Source organism: Budorcas taxicolor, chromosome 8 (assembly GCF_023091745.1).
Source record: "Budorcas taxicolor isolate Tak-1 chromosome 8, Takin1.1, whole genome shotgun sequence".
NCBI lineage: Eukaryota > Metazoa > Chordata > Mammalia > Artiodactyla > Bovidae > Budorcas > Budorcas taxicolor.
Window position 1 is genome coordinate 51,353,270 of NC_068917.1, and position 23,622 is coordinate 51,376,891.

Sequence of the window (23,622 nt, forward strand, 5' to 3'; positions counted from 1 at the left end):
GGGTTAAAAGAATCGCTACATGAGCGGTGATTTTGGAAACTCAAAGAGTTAACTGTATCAAAAACTAAAGCAGGGGAGGAGAGAAAGACTGGAACCAACTCACGGGAGACCAATCCTATTGGCATCGAGGAGGCAGGAACCCAGCCCCTGGGCGCGGCCTGCAGGGGGCAGGCGATCGCGCGGGGAAGCGGGGGCAGGCCAAGGCCTGAGCGGGTGCCGGCTCGGCAGCTGCCCGCAGCCACAGGGAGTCCTCGCCGCGCGTTCGGCCGGTGCGCCCTCCTCCGCCCGCGGACTCCGCGCTGCGCTCCACCGCTAACATGTGTGCCGCCCGGAGGCCGCCCCTGGCGCACATCTTCCGAGGGACGTTCGTCCACTCCACCTGGACCTGCCCCATGGAGGTGCTGCGGGAGCACCTCCTTGGTGTGAGCGACAGTGGCAAAGTAAGCGGCTGCGGGGTCTGGCGCACCCCGACGGGCGGGCGGACAGGTGCGAGGAATCTCGCCCGGGGAGCCACGGACCCCGGAGTTAGCTCGGTGCGGAGTTGAACTTAAGGGTTTGGCTCTTTCCGGGGGAGCCCTGGTGCTGGGTTCGTGGGATGGAATGAAAGTAAAGTGTTCCCAGGTGCTGGGAGATGTAGAGTACGATTGGTTCCACAGCCTTGCAGGCTTCGGTGGAAGAGGGAGCGAGGCTGTGTTCTCTCAAATCTTGAAATCATTGATAAACTAGCACCTGGCTTCATTCATTTTTGTATCTCAGGCTCCTGGCAGAGTGCCTAGCATCGCTTAGGCGCTCCGTAAATTTGATTGAATTTATTGTGAACGAAATAATAGAAGGGTCATTTGATCAGTGTTGTTGAGTCCTTTCAGTGAATTCGAATAAGTTAAGAACTGATTTCATTCATCTGATCATTCAGAAAACAACATATTGATACTAATGATCCAGACTAGACAACTTGTAATACTAGAAAGGATAGTTCGAGAGAAATTTACCGCCTCACCGCCCCCCACCCCCATCCCCCACCCCCAGCCATTTGCATCAAAACAAGCAGTTCCATTTTAAAAGGTTCAAAATGTCTTCTATGAGTGTATCTTTTGCACTTCTGTTTCCAAAAATCAGGATTTCTACAAAGACGTAGGTAACTTGAGTGTTCCATACACACCAGTGGTAATTGTATTGGCAGTGGCCTTGCCAGTTTCAGAGGAAGCATTCCGTTTTTAGGAGAAAAATTAAAGATAGAGATGGGATATTTTTGAGCTTTTCCCCAACTACCGGTTTGGTTAGCAAAAGTACACATATTTGTGACTTGTCAGCTTGAAGATGCTATTCCTGACTAAAGATGCTTCCCAGTCAGTGACAGTTTTGAATCATGACTTTTACATTCGGGGATAACTAAACCCTATTTTCTTATGGTGCTTAAAAATCTATACTGTCTGTATATTCAGGGAGCCTGCTGTTGTGTTTCCAAGGTGATGAGACTCTCAGAGCTCCTCCAATTGGGAAGACTCCAGTAAAGCCCGTGGCTAATGAATTGTTGCCTTGGGTACTTGACCCTCAAGTTTCAGGGACCCCTTAGGCTTGCGGCAAGTCCCCAGAAGCAAAGGAAGAGAGACTGCTAAACTAAGGAAAGATTAGAGGTATTTGCTTAATCACAAAGAATCTGTTCAACAATTAGGTTTCTTTTATGATCTACATTTCCATTTCCAAAATTTGAAATGGTAGGATAGCAGGTGAGAGAATTGGCTAGTGGATTGCCTTTAATCAGTGGTAAGGAGGAAGAAAAGGAAATAATTTATCTAAAAAATTTACCTTTCCTGGGTGTTGTACAGAAGAATAAGAGTGTCCTGAACATGCGATTAGTAGTTGAGTCAGGGAGTCTATTTGTAACTAAGGAGCATACTGAAGTTATAAATTTAGAAAAATGCCATTCCCCCACAAGATAGAATTAACTAGGAATTGCATACAAAGGTAAGTTAATCAAGTGGATTAGATTTACAGTATAAAATGCACTAATTGGCGAACTGGTAACTGTTTATCCCTCTTCTCTAGGTACGAGTAGTTGATTCCTGATTGTAAAAGGTGGACATGTCACATATATTTTAAGGCTTGATTTCCCTCATTTTGAAAGTGGGACTGCCTGGTCTTTAGAGTTGCTGGGATAAATATATCATTCATTAAAAAGTTTTCAAGGTTCTTACAGAAAATTATATCCCCACAAAGTAAATAAATAGGCAGAATCATCTTGATCTTTGCATTTTTACTGATCACCCAAAGCTGTTTCCAAATCTTGGGATGAATCAGAAACATCTAGGGTGTTTGTTAAAATGCCATTTCCTGGGCATCATCTTCCAGAGAATCTGAATCTGTAGATCTGGAGTAAGTCCTCAGAAGTGGCATTCACAAAAGTCCCAGGAGATTTGGGCACGGGTAAGGAAATGGCAACCCACTCAAGTATTCTTGCCTGGAGAATCCCAGGGATAGGGGAGCCTGGTGGACTGCCATCTATGGGGTCGCACAGAGTCGGACACGATTGAAGCGACTTAGCAGCAGCAGTGGATGGGTTTGGAGAAGGAAATGGCAACCCACTCCAGTACTCTTGCCTGGAAAATCCCATGGACAGAAGAGCCTGGTAGGCTGTGGTCCATGGGGTCGCTAAGAGTCAGACTCGACTGAGCGACTTCACTTTCACTTTTCACTTTCCTGCTTTGGAGAAGGAAATGGCAACCCACTCCAGTGTTCTTGCCTGGAGAATCCCAGGGACAGCGGAGCCTGGTGGGCTGCCGTCTCTGGGGTCGCACAGAGTCGGACACAACTGAAGCGACTTAGCAGCAGCCAGCAGCAGCAGTGGATGGGTTGCATATTGGGTAACCTCAGTATATAGGTTGCATGATGGAACTAGTTGTGGGGGGTCTTGGGTGCTCAGTTCTTCATTTCAAGCCCTGGGCTGTGTAGCATCTCAGAGAGAAGGGACACGATTTCCCTTGTCTTCCTTCTCCCTTCTCCACCTAATCTTTCATTTTATTAACTTCATTTAGGCCCAGAGAATGATAATGACTAGCTACTTTTAATTCATCAATTCAAACTCATTCAAAATTAGGTTAATTAAAAAAATTCTCTAGTCAACAATTTAGTATTGGGCATTTAGAATTGAGTTAGTTTTTCTACTTAAGTAGCATGTAGCTTTTTGAAAGAGAAGCTCCAGCATGTGTAATTCATTTGCAGATAGGTAATTGTGAGACACTGTGTGCTCACATATTACTGAATTGTTTAATTCTTCCCACTGGGTCAGGTTGACTTTAAAGACAGGTAAAAGATGTCTTGGGTCTTTAAAGCACATTTACCTGAAAGCAAGAGCAAGGAAGAGAATTGTTTTGGAGGTATTACCTTGGGGTAGCAGGAGCAAATCCTATGCAGACCTGAGTTCAAGTCGGGTCTCTACCACCTGCTATGACCTGTCAGAACTTGAGCTAATCTGAAGGTGGGGTAATCTAAGATCATGGCATCTGGTCCCATCACTTCATGGAAAATAGATGGGGAAATAGTGGATGACTTTATTTTGGGGGCTCCAAAATCACTGCAGATTGTGATTGCAGCCATGAAATTAAAAGACACTTACTCCTTGGAAGGAAAGTTATGACCAACTTAGACAGCATATTAAAAAGCAGAGACATTACTTTGTCCACAAAGGTCCATCTACTCAAGGCTATGGTTTTTCCAGTGGTCATGTATGGATGTGAGAGTTGGAGTGTGAAGAAAGCTGAGTGCAGAAGAAATAATGCTTTTGAACTGTGGTGCTGGAGAAGACTCTTGAGAGTCCCTTGGACTGCAAGGAGATCCAACCAGTCCATCCTAAAGGAAATCAGTCCCGGGTGTTCATTGGAAGGACTGATGTTGAAGCTGAAACTCCAATACTTTGGCCACCTGATGTGAAGAGCTGACTCATTTCAAAAGACCCTGATGCTGGGAAAGACTGAGGGCAGGAGGAGAAGGGGATGACAAAGGATGAGATAGTTGGATGGCATCACCAACTCAATGGACATGGGTTTGGGTGGACTCTGGAAGTTGGTAATGGACAGGGAGGCCTGGTGTGCTGCGGTTCATAGGGTCGCATAGAGTTAGACACGACTGAGCAACTGAACTGAAGGTGGGAAGAAGGCTCTCCTGTGTGTGGAGTGACATTTCAGTGATGTTCTGAAGGATAAGTAGATTTGAATAGGTAAGGAAGGCAAAATTGGAGATAAGGAAGAGCCTTTTAGATAGAGGGATAGCCTGTGAAAAGGCTGTGGGGTAGGAAGCAATGAAAGCATAAAGGTGGTTAGAATCAAAAGTTCTAGGAGAAGGATAACCCAAGGTAAGACTGGAGAGATAGACAGGGCAAAATCTTGGACAGCGTAGAAAGTTTTGGGAGGAATTTACCATGACCAAGTTTTGCATTTTTTAAAGATCATTCTAGCTTTAGGATAAAGACTGCATGGAGAGGAGTTAAGTCCAGGCAAGGAAATTGACAGGATCCTGTTGCAGTAGTTTAGGTGAAATGGGATGTGATTTATAAGAGAGGAAGTGTAATGTATCAATTAAGAAATGATTTCTCGGTAATATCTGTATCACTTATTACCTATGTGAATTTGAACAAGTTACTTAACAATGCTATTTCCAAGTCTCCGCATATATAAAATGATTACTATAATTTATCTCATAGAGTTGTTAAAAAGATTAAATGAATTAATAATTGTAAAGTGTGTAGAATAATGCCTTGCAATGAAGCACATGCCCATTAAACATAAACAGTTATCAGCAATGGAGATGAAAAGAGGTGGACAGAATTGGTAACTATTTCAGGTCAAATCAACTGAATTTGATAACAGAATGAGGAAGATGTCTGTGAATGTATTAAATTGTATGGTGAGCTACAAATTGGTTGGTGATAGGAAAAACTTGATGAAGGAAGCCAAAATTGAACTGGACATTAAAGAACACATAGGATTTGAACATGCAGGAAAGAGTTAAATAGCCATGGTTCAGGGAATGAGTCAATGTTCTTTAATTTCCAGAACTACTCAGAGGAGCAAGAGTTGTATTTCACCGGAGACTGCAACATCTTGCTTTGTTAGAAGTTCTCATAGTCTGAATCACAAATCCTAGTAGTTGTGTATCATCTTTTCCTTTTGCTTAGGCTGGTGAAGATCCATCTTCCAAAAAGCTAAAGACTTCAGAATATCTCATGATCTTGAAGAGGGAATTTAGGATAAGGTATTCCTTCTGAGGCTGCCAGATCAGAGCTTTACTTTCATTAGAAACATGTGTCCATGTCCAAATATCACATTTTCTTCTTGTAAGTTCCCATTTTCTGGAAGGCAGATTGCTTTGTTCAAAATGCTTATGGCAGACACTGTTGGTTACCCACTCAGTAGACATAACCCCTCCTTTCTTATTAACACTTTCTGAATTTGATAACCTGTAATATACTTGGCTCATAGATATATCATGGTGTAAGCCATCCACAGTAATCATAATTCAGCTTGTTGGATACTTATTTCTCTAACATCCTGGTAGCTAAGAGTGGTCAGTGATGGCATTCCAGCATGCAGGAAGTCATCTCAAAGGATTCTGGGAAATATTTTTCTCCCTAAAAATAGACACAGATGTGGAAAGAGAAGTCCTTCCTTTATTAGATGTTTTCATGTAAAGAATGGGGCTGCTGCTGCCACTGCTTGGGTCAATGAGGAAAAAATTAAGAGGTTTCCAGAGGCACCAACCTAGTCCCTCTTTGAATATATAGACGTGAATAACATCATTGAACAGTTAGCTGTCCCTGGGGCTTTCCAAGAAGTCCCTTGACTTCTTCCATGAAATAACAAAGTGTCTTCATTGTCTACTTCTCTGTCAGTTGCAGCTCAAAGCACCTCTAACAATTACACTGCTTTGTCAAAGACTCACATTATTTTTCAAAGAACTGCTAGCTGCTTTGTCCTTTTTTTCATTTCTATCTTCTCCTTATTGGCCAAAAATGTCAGTGTCTCCCCAGGCACCCATATCAGTACTCAGGCCCCCTAACTGGCCCCTGGGATATCTTTGTGCACACCCCTTTCCATTGTCATTGGCCCTGTCCAGCCTTCCAGTCTTTCCTGAAGTATTATAGGAACCTCCTAACAGTTTGCTCTCCCCCCATTCTAATACCTCCTCCTCATTATTGACAGTTTCTTTCTTGAAGGATGGGTTGTGTCATGTATCTTCTCTTTGCTGTATCACAGCAACCACCTGTGACTCTCTGGTGCCTCTAAGATCCAAATACCCCTGGAAGACATTTTAGGCATGACATTTGGCCCCAAGCTGCTTTCCTAATACTTCCTCCTGCTCCATCCTTCTTGCTTACAATTAGCAGTAGGGTTACTATGAGCTCAGGGATATCTACTGCTGCTGCTGCTAAGTCGCTTCAGTCATCCGACTCTCTGTGACCCCATAGATGGCAGCCCACCAGGCTCCCCCATCCTTGGGATTCTCCAGGCAAGAACACTGGAGTGGGTTGCCATTTCCTTCTCCAATGCATGAAAGTGAAAAGTGAAAGTGAAGTCTCTCAGTCGTGTCTGACTCTTCGCGACCCCATAGACTGCAGCCTACCAGGCTCCTCCGTCCCTGGGATTTCCAGGCAAGAGTACTGGAGTGGGGTGCCGTTGCCTTCTCTGTCAGGGATATCTATCTCTGACAATTTCTCACTGTGTCCCAGCACATCCTATTGTTTCACACCTCCACGTTTTTGGTGCGAATCCCTCAGCCTGCAATAGTCCTCCTTGATATAAATCCCTTTTCCACTCTACCTCTATCAAAGTGAAATCTTGCTCTTTCTCCAAGGCCCAGTTCTAATATCTCCTTCTTCCCAAAGGCTTCTTTGACCACCATCCCCCAGTTGAAATAAATTACTTTTCGTTTTTCCATAAAATTTTGCATGTATATTCAAACCAGTGTTTTCCTGGTGGTTAAGTGCATGGCTTCTGGAGTTAGACTATGTGGATTCAAATCTCAGCTCTGCTACTTATTTGGAAAAATTTCCCACCATATTAGAGCCTTGGTACCCTCATTTATAAGATATGGACAACAATAGCACACTGAATGAGAGATGAGGCGGATGAGATGGTATGTGTAAAGTAATTGCTCAACAAATATTGGGCACTGTTATTATTTTTTTCTCACAAAGTGATTATTTCACTTTTGCCTTTAATTATACTTAGCTCTATAGAATATTCTCACTCATTGAGTTGATTTAAAATTCTTTGACAAATGGGAGGTGAACTGGAGAGAAGGTAACATTTATTAAGTCATAATTTGTGTCAGACACTCAGTCAGACTCTTTATACAACAGTCCCAAGATGAGACATCATCATCATCTTTGTCATCTCTATCCTACAAATAAGGAAACGGGGGGTTCAGAGGGTCATCTGGTTTGACTTCAGTCATGGCAAGTGAGTGGCAAGGCCAAGATTCACACCCAAGCCTGTCTGATTTCTAACATACTTTCCAGGGGTTCTGGCTGCCTCCTGTCATGAAGAGGGCTGGCACTCCATTGTCTTTAAGGCTCCTTAACATTGTCTTACTGTTTTTAACACAATGTAGGCAATCAGAAAAGTGTTTTGAAGGGGATATGTAGTGACGTGATGCAGTGGATGATTGTGTGTGGTAATTTAGAAAAAGACATTTCTGATTCCAGAGAGATTTTTAAATAAAGCACAACTTGATTTACTCTTCGAGGCCTTAAAGCAGTGCTGCTGAATGTGACTGGAATTTGCTGTCCTTCCACTTGTATAAAGTTGTCTGTTAATTCCTGAAATGTCTTGGCAGTCTGGTTGATTCATTGCTGTGAGGCAGCATAGGTATTGGTGTATCTTACACATGGCTGACTGCTTGTGAGGTTCTGATGGGTACAGAGGTGGTAGGCAGGATGTCCTGCAGGCCTATGGTATGCCTATTCACTTAATGGGCGTTGATCTGACTTTGTTCAGTTGCTCTGGCGCGTCTGACTCTGCAACCCCATGGACTGCAGCACGCGTCTTCCCTGTCTTTCACCATTTCCCAGAGCTTGCTGAAATTCATGCCCATTGAGTCAGTGATGCTATCCAACCATCTCATCCTCTGTTGTCCTCTTTTCCTCTTGTCTTCAGTCTTTCCCAGCATCAGGGTCTTTTCCAGTGAGTCAGTTCTTTGCAACAGGTGGCCAAAGTGTTGGAGCTTCAGCTTCAGCACCAGTCCTTCCAGTGAATATTCAGGGTTGATTTCCTTTAGGATTGACTGGTTTAATCTCCTTGCTGTCCAAGGGACTCTCAGGAGTCTTTTCCAACACCACAGTCCAAAGGCATCAGTTCTTTGGCACTTAGCCTTTTTTATTGTCCAGCTCTCACATCTGTATATGACTACTGGAAAAACCATAGCTTTGACTATACATACCTTTGTTGGCAAAGTAATGTCTCCTCTTTTTAATATGCTGTCTAAGTTTGTCATAGCTTTTCTTCCAAAGAGCAAGTGTCTTTTAATTTCATAGCTGCAGTAACTGTCCACAGTGATTTTGGAGCCCAAGAAAATAAAGTCTGTCACTGTTCTTATTGTTGATCTGACTATTTAGTATGGATAAAGGGTGGACTTCCCTCACTTGCAGGAAGGAAAATCTAACTGATCATGTGTTTACAATCCCCTTTCTGTAGAAAGGAATTAAGGCAGTTTCAGAGGGCATAGGCAAGTGGTGATGCTTTTATATATGTAAGAGAGAAGAAAAAGTTAGTTATTGACATAAAACAAAACTATAAATTAAGGTGCATTGTGAAATGACTTACATTCTTACTGGCTTCTAACTTTCTTAGGTGCCAGGTATTGAAAGGATATGTTACCTAATTCGCAATTGCTGAAAGCAGTTGCACAAGGGAAACACAACTATTCTTTAAAAAAAAAACAACTTTTAATTTTGTATTGGGATATAGCTGATTCACAATGTTATGATAGTTTCAGGTGAACAGAGAAGGGACTCAGCCATACATGTACATGTTTCCATTCTTTCCCAAACTCCTCTACCATCCAGGTTGCCACATAGAAACGCACCAATTCTTAATCACAGTTTCAGTTCTAGTGCTTGTGATTTGTCTGTTCATATTTTCTGTTTCTTCCTGGTTCAGTCTTGGGTGACTGTACCTTACTAAGAATTTGTCCGTTTCTTCTGGGTTGTCCATTTTATTGGCATACAGTTGTTCATGGTAGCCTCTTGTGATCCTTGGTATGTCTATGGAGTCAGTTGTAAATTTCTTTTGTTTCATTTCTAATTTCTCACTGCTGATTCGATTCTTCTCCTTTTCTTTTCTTGCTAAATCTGCTTAAAGGTTTATCAATCTTGTTTATCTTTTCAAAGAACCAGCTTTTAGTTTCATTGGTCTTTGCAATTGTTTTGTCTCTATTTCATTTATTTCTGCTCTGATCTTTATGATTTCCTTCCCTTTACTAACTTTAGCTTTTGTTTGTTGTTCTTTCTCTAGTTGTTTTAGGGGTGAGGTTAGGTTGTTGATTTGAGACTTCTCTTGTTTCATGAGCCAAGATTGTATTGCTATGAACTTCATTCTTAGAACTGCTTTTGCTGCATCCAATAAGTTTTGGACCTTGATGCTTTCATCTTCATTTGTTACTAGGTGTTTCTTTTTTTCTTTTTCCTTCTTCTTTGATTTCTTCAGTGATCCAGTGGTTGTTTACTAGCATATTGTTTAGCCACCACATGTTTGTGAGAAACACACCTATTCTTGATGCTGGTTCAGATGGGAATTTCTCCTAGGTGGACACTGAGACTTATAATTAAAGTCTTAACAACTTTCCTGTGCAAGGTAGCATTTTGTAGAATTGCCTCTCTTGAGCTGCAGATGTGGCAGGAAGAAGAGGGTTCATAAAACCGTTCTGAAGGGCTGAAGCTGTGAGGAAGGGGCTGTGGGAGGTGTTCCAGGTTCCTAGGTCTTGGATGATCTGAAATTGTCCTAGAGATAGGCTTCAGGCTGTCAGAGGGATGGGCAGGACCGCATGTCTCCCAGGCACTCCTCTTAAAAGTGGTCCTTTTGATGGAGTTATGATGAACACCAAGAGGGAAGAACCTAGTATTAATAGTTATTGGCATAAGCCTGGAGTGAAGGTGGTTTTCTGTGGCCAGTAAAATGCAGAACCACCTGCCTTTACTGATAATCCAGTTTTGTGGATGTTGAGGAGGCTAGTAAGAGACTGTTCAATAATTTTAAATTCATTCGTATTAGTGAGAAATGCTATTCCTAGAAGGTATGCCAGTTTTGAGCCTGCTTATCTTCCATTTCACTTGCATGCAAGCTCATTGTCTAAGGCTCACCTCAAGTACCATCTCCAAAATCTTTTCACTACTTCCCTACCCTCAAAGTGTTCTCTCTGTTTTATAACCATCTCTTTTTAAAAAGTTAATTTTTTATTGAGGTATATTTGCTTTAAAATGTTGTGTTGTTTTCTTCTATACAGCAAAGTAAATCAGCTATATATTTACATACATCCCCTCTTTTTTGAATTTCCTTCCCATTTAGGTCACCACAGAGCTTTGAGTAGAGTTCTCTAGGCCATACAGTACGTTCTCATTAGTTATCTATTTTGCAAATAGTATTAATGGTGTATATGTATCATCTCAATCTCCCAGTTAATCCCACCATTTTCCCCCCTAGTTATCCATATGTCTGCTTTCTATGTCTGTGTCTCTATTTCTGCTTTTCAAATAAGGTCATCTATACCATTTTTCTAGGTACCACATGTCTGTATTAATATACAATGTTTGCTTTTCTCTTTCTGACTTAGTTCACTCTTTTTGACAGTCTCTAGGTCCAATCACATCTCTAAATGACAAGTTGCATTCCTTATAATGTCTGAGTAGTATTCCATTGTGTGTACGTGCCACACCTTTATCTACTCCTCTGATGATGGACGTTCAGGTTGTTCCGTGTCCTGGCTATTGTAAATAGTGCTGCAGTGAATGCTGATGTGCATGTACCTTTTCAAGTTATGGTTTTCTCTGGGTATATGCCCATGAGTGGGATTGCTGGGTCATGATAGTTCTTTTTTAGTTTTCTAAGGAACTGCCATACTGTTCTCCATAGTGGCTATATAAATTTACATTCCGAGCAGTAGTATAAGAGGGTTCCCTTTTCTCCACACCTTCTCCAGCATTTATTGTTAGTGGATTTTTTTGCTGATGGCCATTCTGACTGGTGTGAGTGATACCTCACTGGAGTTTTGATTTGTGTTTCTGTTAATAATCAGTGACGTTTGTGCATCTTAAATAGCCATTTGTCCAAAGAAGACATACAGGCTAACAAACACATGAAAAGATGCTCAGCATCACTAATTACTAATCATCTCTTTTATTGTCTTTTCTTCTTACACAGTATGTATCTACACTTGCTGACCATGTACCTTATTTGTGTATATTTTCACTCAAATTGATTTTAAGTCTAGTCACATGGTGAAAGAAAGTAGAAGAAACCTACCACTTATCAAGCACAGGAATTTGCAAATAATTTAGGTGCTTAATCGATGTTTAATAAATCAATGGATTCTCTGAAGCATTATAAAAAACTGTTGTACAAATTGTCTCAATCTTTATTGAGAATATTTCTAAACTATATTTGTGTGTACTTTAGAAAGTACAATATTGCATATAATTTAATCCTGTCTCTAGTGACTTTTGTTACACAAAATATAAATATTTAGAAGTTAATTCTGTTGATTAAATTTATTCTGGTTTGAGAATGATATTACTTTTAAGAGGTTTTTCTTTTTTGTCAAAACACAGGAATTGGAGATTACTTTTTTTTGTGCTCTAGTACTTACAAATATTTTTACACATATAATCATCCGTTCTATAATATCAAATACCTATTATATGCTATGAAAAGAAGGGAAGTGAAAAGCAAAGGGGAAAAGGAAAGATATACCCATTTGAATGCAGAGTTCCACAGAACAGCAAGGAGAGATAAGAAAGCCTTTCTCAGAGATCAATGCAAAGAAATAGAGGAAAACAATAGAATGGGAAAGACTAGAGATCTCTTCAAGAAAATTAGAGATACCAAGGGAACATTTCATGCAAAGATGGGCTCAATAAAGGACAGAAATGGTCTGGACCTAACAGAAGCAGAAGATATTAAGAAGAGATGGCGAGAATACACAGAAGAACTGTACAAAAAAGACCTTCATGACCCAGATAATCATGATGGTGTGATCACTCAGCTAAAGCCAGACATCCTGGAATGTGAAGTCAAGTGGGCCTTAGAAAGCATCGCGATGAACAAAGCTAGCGGAGGTGATGGAATTCCAGTTGAGCTATTTTAAATGCTAAAAGATGATGCTGTGAAAGTGCTGCAGTCAATATGCCAGCAAATTTGGAAAGCTCAGCAGTGGCCACAGGACTGGAAAAAGTCAGTTTTCATTCCAATCCCAAAGAAAGGCAATACCAAAAAGTACTCTAATTACCACACAATTGCACTCATCTCACATGCTAGTAAAGTAATGCTCAAAATCCTCCAAGCCAGTCTTCAGCAATACGTGAACCATGAACTTCCTGATGTTCAAGCTGGATTTAGAAAAGGCAGAGGAACCAGAGATCAAATGGCCAACATCCGCTGGATCATGGAAAAAGCAAGAGAGTTCCAGAGAAACATCTATTTCTGCTTTATTGACTATGCCAAAGCCTTTGACTGTGTGGAGCACAATAAACTGTGGAAAATTCTGAAAGAGATGGGAATACCAGACCATCTGACCTGCCTCTTGAGAAACCTATATGCAGGTCAGGAAGCAACAGTTAGAACTGGACATGGAACAACAGACTGGTTCCAAATAGGAAAAGGAGTACATCAAGGCTGTATATTGTCACCCTGCTTGTTCAACTTCTATGCAGAGTACATCATGAGAAATACTGGGCTGGAAGAAGCCCAAGCTGGAATCAAGATTGCTGGGAGAAATATCAATAACCTCAGATATGCAGATGACACCACCCTTATGGCAGAAAGTGAAGAGGAACTAAAGAGCCTCTTGATGAAAGTGAAAGAGGAGAGTGAAAAAGTTGGCTTAAAGCTCAACATTCAGAAAACGAAGATCATGGCATATGGTCCCATCACTTCATGGGAAATAGATGGGGAAACAGTGGATGATTTTATTTTGGGGGGCTCCAAAATCACTGGAGATGGTGATTGCAGCCATGAAATTAAAAGGCGCTTACTCCTTGGAAGGAAAGTTATGACCAACCTAGGTAGTATATTCAAAAGCAGAGACATTACTTTGCCAACAAATGTCCATCTAGTCAAGGCTATGGTTTTTAGTGATCATGTATGGATGTGAGAGTTGGACTATAAAGAAAGCTGAGTGCCGAAGAATTGATGCTTTAGAACTGTGGTGTTGGAGAGGACTCTTGAGAGTCCCTTGGGCTGCAAGGAAATCCAACCAGTTCATCCTAAAGAAGAGTCCTGGGTGTTCATTGGAAGGACTGATGCTGAAGCTGAAACTCCAATACTTTGGCCACCTGATGTGAAGAGCTGACTCATTGGAAAAGACCCTGATGTTGGGAAACATTGAAGATGGCAGGAGAAGGGGATGACAGAGGATGAGATGGTTGGATAGCATCACCGACTCAATGAACATAGCTTTGGGTGGATTCCGGGAGTTGGTGATGGACAGGGAGGCCTGGTGTGCTGTGATTCATGGGGTCACAAAGAGTCGGACATGACTGAGCAACTGAACTGAACTGAATTATATGCTATGTGTTTAATATACTTAAAAACTGGATCCTATGGCCAGTGATGAAGCCACAAACAACACATTCCAACCACAGTTCACATGTTTTTCAGGATTTACCACTTAAGATCAAGTCCTCCGTGTTGGCAAGGTAAACAGAGAAACTGTTAGTGACTTACTGAGTGGGATACAGCTAGAAATGAATAGAGCTGGGATTTGAATCTAGATCTGTTTCCTTGATGCTACTGCTGCTAAGTCACTTCAGTCGTGTCCGACTCTGTGTGACCCCAGAGACAGCAGCCCGCCAGGCTCCCCTGTTGCTGGGATTCTCCAGGCAAGAACCCTGGAGTGGGTTGCCATTTCCTTCTCCAATGCAGGAAAGTGAAAAGTGAAAGTGAAGTCTTTCAGTTGTGTCCGACTCTTCGTGACCTCATGGACTGCAGCCTACCAGGCTCCTCCGTCCATGGGATTTTCCAGGCGAGGGTACTGGAGTGGGGTGCCATCGCCATCTCCAGTTTCCTCTCTAGTATTTATTATTTCTCTGGATTTTATTTTAAGTACTCTGGTTATCATTTCAGCCATTTGAGTACTTAACTCTCAGCTTGCCTCCTTCTTTTCTGGGCTTTGACTCATTTACTAACCAAGTCCACGATCTCCTGCTGTGCTCCTTTCTCCCCCTGATTTCTTCTCTGTTGAAACCATGCCACCTCTTTCTTGATCTTTTCCTTCATCCTTGTTTGCTCTGTTCTTGTCAGTAAAACATTCTTCAATTTTCAGTACCCATAAAATCAAAATCTGAAAGTACTCCCAATCCACAGCCTTTCCACAACCAAAACTTCCCCAAACAATGCAAAACTGGTGCTTCTTAATCTAAGGAAGGAGATACTTGTGTTTTACAAAACAGTTGATGGGATTTTTTTTTTTTATAGGCCAACAGAGATGGATTCAAATTGAACCTCAGATTCTTTTCATAATACTTTTCTTTAACGAGTTCATCTATTAACCTCTCACCTTTTCCACAATTGTTTCAATGTCCATATATGCATTTTTCATCAGATCTCAAAAGAGTCAGTGGCTTCTGAATGTCAGAACACCCTCTAGATTCTCTAATCTTGTACCTCAAAGAGGATCATTTCACCTTTTCAACATCTCTGTCTAGGCTTTATTTAAATGCTGTCAATGATTAATATACCTACCCATTTGCGTGCAAATAATGTTACTTTCCCCCTCATTTCTCAAATTTTAAGGGAACCTTAAAATGAGCCCTAGCAACACAGTCATTGGAAAGTCCAATATTAGTAACTTGGAGCCTTTTTCTTTCCGTAACTCTGCAAGGATTCTTGGAGACTTTTATGATCCAAGCAGTCATTCCCTCCCAGATATTGATTAGGTGTGTATTATAATTTCCCAGGTGCTGTTCTTGTTCAGGGTCTATAGCTGTAAGACAAAGCTGCTGCTCTTTTGGAACTTGACTACAGTTTTGAAAAGCGATGTTCCAGACATCTCATTTTTAAATGAGGATAGCCCCTTGTCTCTATATCCACAGTGGCCATGGCTTCCCTTTGTGACCACACGATGCTATATTTGGCTTCTGATCCCAGACATCTAACTGTTATTACTGTTCTGTCCAGGCTGGGAAAGGCTTTCCCTAAGGTCAGCTCAGTGGAAACTCCACACCGCTGAGCTCTGTTTGTTCTAGAACAACTCATGCAGATTGCTGTGGTCACACTGGCTTTCATATTTAAGTTCCCCTCTGGCGAGGAGAACAATATCATTCTTTTCTGGTGTATCCCAGGCACTAAGGAGACAAAATACAAGGTAAATTTTCAGCTTTACAATACTAACTTAAAAAAAAATTATTTATTTTAATTGGAGGCTAATTACTTTATAATATTGTGGTGGTTTTTGTGATACTTTTAAAATGAGTTCCATGGTATATTTAAATTATGATTTAAAAAGTTTGGTCCATAAAAGGTAAGTAGCACATTTCTTATATTAAGTAGTTGTGCATTAAAGTATTATGGCCACCCACTGTGAAGAGCCAACTCATTGGAAAAGACCCTGATGCTGGGAAAGATTAAAAGCAAAAGGAGAAAGGGGTGACAGAGGATTAGATGGTTGGATGGCATCACCGACTCAATGGACATGAGTTTGAGCAAACTCTAGGGGACAGTGAAGGACAGGGAAGCTTGGCCTGCTGCAGTTCATGAGGTTACAAGGAGTTGGACATGACTTAGTGACTGAAAAACAACAAGATGAATATAAAGGAAATACATTTTTAAAATCATCTTAAATTGCATTGGGCTTCTAGCTCATGACACTGGATTATAAACTCATAGACGGAGGTACATTGATGGTGTTAATGCTCATATTAGAAAGTAAAAAGTGCAAGTGTTAGTTGCTTAGTCATGTCTGACTCTTTGTGACCCCATGGACTGTAACCTGCCAGGCTCCTCTGCCCATGGAATTCTCCAGGCAAGAATATTGGAGTGAGTAGCCATTCCCTTCTCCAGGGGATATTCCTGGCCCAGGGATAGAACCCAGGTCTCCTGCATTGCAGGTGGATTCTTTATGGTCTGACCCATGGGGGAAGCCCCACTATAATAATATTGGACATTTATTAGACACTTATTGTATTCTAGGTTCTGTGCTCAGTGTTTTACAAAGCATAATTCTCTTGACCACTTTATGAGATGAAACCGTAACTGATTCCTGGTTAGGTTCTTTCCTTACCTGGTTTTTATTCTCATCGATAAAGAGAAATTTCTTTTTTTAGCAGCAAATAGAAACTTTATTCACTGGCCAAAGAATGGAAAAGGAGGAACTCATGCTCTAAAATCACCTCTCCCCATTACAGGCAAGAAGAGCTTTCTAGAGCAAAAGGCCAAAGAGGTTATGGGGTACAGGGACCTTTTATCATCCTACCTGGTGGAAATAGGTGGCAATTTTTCAGAAAGCAGCTCATGCCTCTTTTTAGCCCTCATGGGGCCCTTCAGTGTTTGGTCAGAAGTGGCTCTAACTAGTATGGTGCAGGCAGGCAGAGATCTTATTACTGTGAGGTGGTAATAAGCTGTAGAGACACCTTTGTCCCAATTTTTAAATTCAGCTAGCTTATGCCATTGCTAGCTGATTAATTAATGTCATTAATTGTCATTAAGCCCTCCTGTTCTAATTACATAAAAACTAGAAGATAAGAGTCAGTTTTGGTTTTCTCAAGTTTGCTATGGGGCCTCCCAAGTGGTTCAGTGGTAAAGAATCTGCCTGCAATTCAGGAGATGCAGGTTCGATCCCTGGGTGGGGAAGATTCCCTGGAAAAGGAAATGGCAACCTATCTCCAGTATTCTTGCCTGGAAAATCCCATGGACAGAGGAGCCTGGTGGGCTGCAGTCCATGGGGTTGCAAAGAGTTGGATATGACTTAGCAACTAAAATAACAACAACAAATAGGGGGTTTACCAGCAGTGGTGGGCTTCTTTGCATGTGTGTGTGATCAGTCATGTCCACCTCTTGTGACCCCATGGACTATAGTCCATCAGGCTCTTCTGTCCATGGAATTCTCCAGGCAAGAATACTGGAATGGGTAGCCATTTCCTACTCCAGGGGATCTTTCTTGACTAAGACAGGTACACTTTTGCTTTACAGAGACAGCTCAGATACAAATTAAGGACCCTTGACTTGCTTCCCTGGGTGACAAAACTTCTCCTTATTTTATTGACAAGGAAGCTGAGACTCAGAGTGTTAATACTAACTCTGAAATAAACATCTAATTACTGTACATTGTGGAGGAGGACATGGCAACCCATTCTAGTATTCTTACCTGGAGAATTCCATGGACGGAGAAGTCTGGCAGGCTACAGTCTATAGGGTTGCAGAGAGTCAGACACAACTGAGCTACTAACACAACATACGGTACACTGGATGACTTCGCTGTCCTAAAGCCACTGTGTAGCCATTTGTTTTCAGATAGTCAAATGGCAAAATTATAGGAGCCTGCTGTACTTTAATTGTTAATACAAGTTTAATCTCTGAGATTAAAGGTGAAAACAGATTCTTCTCTTCTGATGCATTTTTAAAGATTGAACAGTAGGGAGTTCCCTAGCAGTTAGGACTTGACACTTGACTGCCGAGGGCTGGAGACCTAGTTGGGGAACTAAGATCTCCTGTCATGTGATGTGGCAAAAAGAAAAAAGATTGAACAATAGCTGTTGATCATCTCCCCCAAAGCCCCTAACACATTGTTTCCTACCTTCTAAAAAGCCTCACCCTTCTCCTTTATGAAAGCATTATTTCATTGTCTTTATTACACTAACTCATTGACTCTAAAGGATAAATTAAATTTAATTATACTCATTGAGATCTGTCTTTCAAAATTTTTTGACTGTTGAAGTTGGTGCCTCTGCTTGTGACATGCTGACTTGTTTTTTATGAATTAATTATTCAATGTTACCTGAGACCATTTCATAATAAGCACGCTTCATGTTTTCTCATCGTGGTTCTGCTCAGGTTGGCACCAGCATGAGACCTGCTTATATAGGCACAATGCTTTTTCTCTTCTCAGGCTGTTATTGGGTTTTAAAAAATTATTTTGACAGAATGAACTTTTCTTAGTAACCTCTACTTGAAAACTCAGCTATATTGATCTCAATTTATCAACCAGCTATTGATAACGTGGGTTAAAAAAAAAAAACTTTGAAGGCTAAACCATTATAAGGTAATTCTAATTTAGAGTGAGTCCTTTTAGACTTACATATACTGATATGTATAGGGATTTTAAGAACCCAAGATTTCCCAGTAGTAAAATTTAAATGGACTGAAGAAGTGTATCATGTAATCATACAGCACTCTCCACTCACCCACACCCTTGTATATATGCACACAAAACACATTTCTGGAAGGCAATATTAAAATTAAAAACCAAAATAACATTTACTTTGGTAGAGTAGGAGTGGAGAGTTGGGGATGTGAAGGAAAATTTTCATGGTCCACTTTATAACTTTCTGTATTATTAGTTTACTGTGTTTTTTGTTTTACTTTTTATAATTTTCCATAAAATTTACCATTTGACGGGTACAGTTTAGTGTCATTTATTACATTCATTCACAATGTTGTACAACCATCACCACTGTCTAGTTCTGAAATATGTTCATCACTCTAAAGGGAAACCCATTAACTGTGAAGCAGTCACTCCATATTCTTCCCACTCTTTGACCTAAGAAAGTGAAGTCGCTTAGTTATGTTTGACTCTTTGTGACCCCATAGACTGTAACGTACCAGGCTCCTCTGTCCATAGAATGTTCCAGGCAAGAGTCCTGGAGTGGATTGCCATTTCCTTCTCCCGGGGATCTTTCCAACCCAGGGATCGAATCCAGGTCTCCCGCACTGTAGGCAGACGCTTTACCATCTGAGCCACGAGGGAAGCCTAGCAATCCCTAGTTTGCTTTCTATTTCTATAAACTTACCTATTTTGGATATTTTATATAGATGGACACATATAATATGTGACCTTGTGCATGGCTATTTTCACTTAGTTTAATGTTTTCAAGGTTCACCCATATTGTGGCATGTGTTAGAACACCATTCCTTTTTATGGCTGATTAACAATCCATTGTATAGATACAGTATATTATGTTTATTGATTCACTAGCTGATGGACATTTGAATTGTTTCCACCTTTTGCCTATTGTTAACAGTGCTACCATGCATTCATGTGGAAGTTTATATATAAATATATAGATAAATATTCAGTTCAGTTCATTTCAGTCACTCAGTCGTGTTCGACTCTTTGCGACCCATGAACTGCAGCATGCCAGGGCTCCCTGTCCATCACGAACTCCCAGAGTCCACCCAAACCTATGTGCATTGAGTCGGTGATGCCATCCAACCATCTCATCCTCTGTCGTCCCCTTCTCCTCCTGTCCTCAGTCTTTCCCAGCCTCAGGGTCTTTTCAAATGAGTCAGCTCTTCGCATCAGGTGGCCAAAGTTTTGGAGTTTCAGCTTCAACATCAGTCCTTCTAATGAATACCCAGGACTGATCTTTAGAATGGACTGGTTGGATCTCCTTGCATTCCAAGGGACTCTCAAGAGTGTCCTCCAACACCAGAGTTCAAAGCATCAATTCTTCGGCACTCAGCTTTCTTTATAGTCCAACTCTCACATCCATACATGACCACTGGAAAAATCATAGCCTTGACTAGACAGACCTTTGTTGACAAAGTATTGTCTCTGCTTTTTAATATGTTGTCTAGGTGGGTTATAACTTTCCTTCCAAGGAGTAAGCGTCTTTTAATTTCATGGCTGCAGTCACCATCTGCAGTGATTTTGGAGCCCAGAAAAATAAAGTAATCCACTGTTTCCACTGTTTCCCCGTCTGTTTGCCATGACGTGATGGGACTGGATGCCATGATCTTCGTTTTCTGAATGTTGAGCTTTAAACCAACTTTTTCACTCTCCTCTTTCACTTTCATCAAGAGGCTCTTTAGTTCTTCTTCACTTTTTGCCATAAGGGTGGTGTCATCTGCATATCTGAGGTTTTTGATATTTCTCCCAGCAATCTTGATTCCAGCTTGGGCTTCTTCCAGCCTAGCATTCTCATGATGTACTCTGCATATAAGTTGAATAAGCAGGGTGACAATATACAGCCTTGATGTACTCCTTTTCCTATTTGGAATCAGTCTGTTGTTCCATGTCCGGTTCTAACTGTTGCTTCCTGACCTGCATATATATGTATAATTTATTTATCTGGCTGTTCCAGGTCTTGGTTGTGGCATGCTGGATCTTCAGTCTTCATTGCAGCTTCAATCTTCGGGATCATTAGTTGTGACATGTGGGATAATTTTCTTTTTAGTTGCAGCATGAGAACTCTTGCTGTGACATGTGGAATCTAATTCCCTAACCAGACATCAAACCCCTGGCCCACTGCATTGGGAGCATGGAGTCTTAGCCACTGGACCACCAGAGAAGTCCTGGCTCATGTGCAAGTTTTTAAAACCCGTTTATTGTTCAAAGTCATTTCATGGTTCCACATTGTTTAACTGTGGGATAAATCTAGGCCTGGCCTTGCTGACTAACTGACCCACCTTTCATATTCGTTATGCCTTTGTGTCTTTGTTTGTATTTCTTCCTCATCTTCTAACTGCTGGTTGAATATACCTTTGGAAACTAATTTAAATGCTGCTTCCTCAATGAGGGTATTGCCAACATTGCTCCCACCCTTCTGTTTGCAGAAGGCTCCTTTGTGCCTCAGTTTCTGCTTGGCACCTCTTTGTGGCTCTTACTTTATTTTGTGAGTCTCAACCTTAAAGGCAGGGGCCATGACTTGATCACCTTTATATTCATGACTCCTCACAGCACATAGTAGGCACTCAGATGAATATTTGTTAGATAAATAGTGCTTGGATTTTTTTTTTTAACTGCAGGATAACCAAGTTGGGAAAGTTCACTTTAAGATCAGCAAAATGTACAGCCAGCTAAAAATATCTTCCAAATAATTGTTTGAATAAGAACTCTGGGTTTTTCTAATTTGGATGCTTAATACAATGTATTTGGCCACTGGGAGCTATAGTTAGTTTCATGTCCTAGTGAGTAATTAAGAACCCCAAAGAGCAGATTCTAATTGGAACTCTGAGACCTCATAAAGTTCTCTAATGCCTTTAACTTGGACTGTGTTAAGGATCTGGAATAATGTAGATTATATAGGTCTGCTTACTCCCTTTGGTTTTATATTATGGTTTGTTAAGTGTTCTCTTCTTCATAAAATGGTAATTTACTTGAAACATGGCTTGTAGATTGCCGCTTATAATGTACATTCCTGGAACATGGTACAGCCTCCATAAACAATAGCTCTTATTATCCATCTCCTACCCCTTATAGTGGAGAAGGCAATGGCAACCCACTCCAGTACTCTTGCCTGGAAAGTCCCATGGATGGAGGAGCCTGGCGGGCTGCAGTCCATGGGGTCACGAAGAGTCGGACACGACTGAGCGACTTCCCTTTCGCTTTTCACTTTCATGCATTGGAGAAGGAAATGGCAACCCACTCCAGTGTTCTTGCCTGGAGAATCCCAGGGACGGGGAGCCTGGTGGGCTGCCGTCTATGGGGTCGCACAGAGTCGGACACGACTGAAGCAACTTAGCAGCAGCAGCAGCAGTCCCTCGTAGTACTTGATGCTTTAGCCCAAAATCAGCATTCAGTAAATGCTTCTGAGTAAAAGAATGCATAGAATGGGCTGCTATACTCTGTACATTATTCCTTCTGATACCCAGATAGTCCTGGCTGTGTCAACAGGAAATAGTTAATCAGTCTTCTCAGCTGTTTGTAGTCAATGTGTGTGAAGGTGCAACAGAAGAAGTAGTATTGTTAATGCCTTCCAATACTGGGGCACATTTATTACTTTGTGCTCTTTGACCTGGAAGTTGTTTCCCTCCTCACCTGTGGAAGATGGTCTTAAATAAGCCCGTTTTTTTTTTTTTGGAAGTGCAAAACACAGGGAGAAGCCTTTCCAGGTCCCTGGGATATGAACCTCCTGTTCCAGCAGGTGGACTCACTAGCCCTGTGGAGCTAAGTGCACTTGGAGCTTATAATAACTGACAATGGCTGATGAAGAGCAAAGACTTAGAGGGGTTTAGGATAAAATGGTGAGCAAAAGAAATGCTGATACAGCCTTAGTTTTACTCAGAGTCAATAATGAAATGAGCATGGATTCTATAAAGGAAAATGCAGAGTGATATGGAGGTGTGAAGCAAGCTGCTGCTGCTGCTAAGTCACTTCAGTCATGTCCAACTCTGTGCGACCCAATGGACTGCAGCCCACCAGGCTCCTCCATTCATGGAATTCTCCAGGCAAGAGCACCAGAGTGGGTTGACATTGCCTTCTCCAATGCATGAAAGTGAAAAGTGAAAGTGAAGTCGCTCAGTTGTGTCCGACTCTTAGCAACCCCATGGAGTGTAGCCCACCAGGCTCCTCCATCCGTGGGATTTTCCAGGCAAGAAGCAAGAGGACCTAGCTTATTTTGAGGAGGTGCTTCAAGATGCATCTCTAAGGAAGTGACATTTGGTTGAATTTGAAGTCTAAATGAAAATTAAGTAGGCAGAGAAAATGAGGGGAAAGGCCATGCAAAGACCCAGTGGGGTAGAGGAACTAGGAACCTGTAATAGACAATAGAGTGGAAATAGATGAAGCCAGAGAGATAAGTAGGAGCCACGTCAGTTTCTTTGTAGGCCTTTCTGTTTATCCACAGGCAATAGGAAGGCAGTGAAGAGTGTTAGACAGAGGAATATAGATCAGATTTGCATTTTAAAAACATATGAACAATCATACCTGTCAGAATGGCTATCATAAAGACCTCTACAAATGACAAATGTTGGCAAGGGTGTGGAGAAAAGGGAACCCTAGTACCCTGTTGGTAGGAATGTAAATTGGTGCAGCCACTGTGGGAAATAGTATGGAAGTTCCTCAAAAATCTAAAAAAGGAACTACCAGCAGTTCTACCCTTGGGTTATAGCTGAAGAAAACAAAAACAGTAATTCAAATAAAGGCTTGCACCCCAGTGTTCATAGCAGCATTATTTATAATAGCCAAGATATGGAAGCAACCTAAGTGTCCATCAACAGATAAATGAATAAAACAGATATATATGTTGGTATATATAAATGAAAACGAACCATATATGTATGCAGAGTGGAGAACAGACTAGAGCAGGCCAAGATTAGTTGCTGTAGGAGACAAGTTAGAGGGTAATTGCAGTGAGATTCATGTCCATCAAGTCAGTGATGCCATCCAACCATATCATCCTCTGTCGTCCCATTTTCCTCCTGTCCCCAATCCCTCGCAGCATCAGAGTCTTTTCCAGTGAGGCAACTCTTCGCATGAGGTGGC

General features: G+C 41.4%; 1 protein-coding gene across 1 annotated transcript in view; it reads left to right on the forward strand.

Moving 5' to 3' along the window:
* Nucleotides 1-317: 317 nt before the first annotated feature.
* GDA (guanine deaminase) overlaps nt 318-23,622 on the forward strand; it is a 113,518-nt gene continuing 90,213 nt past the window's right edge. The window contains exon 1 of the mRNA XM_052645149.1: nt 318-440. Within this exon, the coding sequence (XP_052501109.1) occupies nt 318-440 (123 nt within the window). The remainder of the gene's footprint in view (nt 441-23,622) is intronic.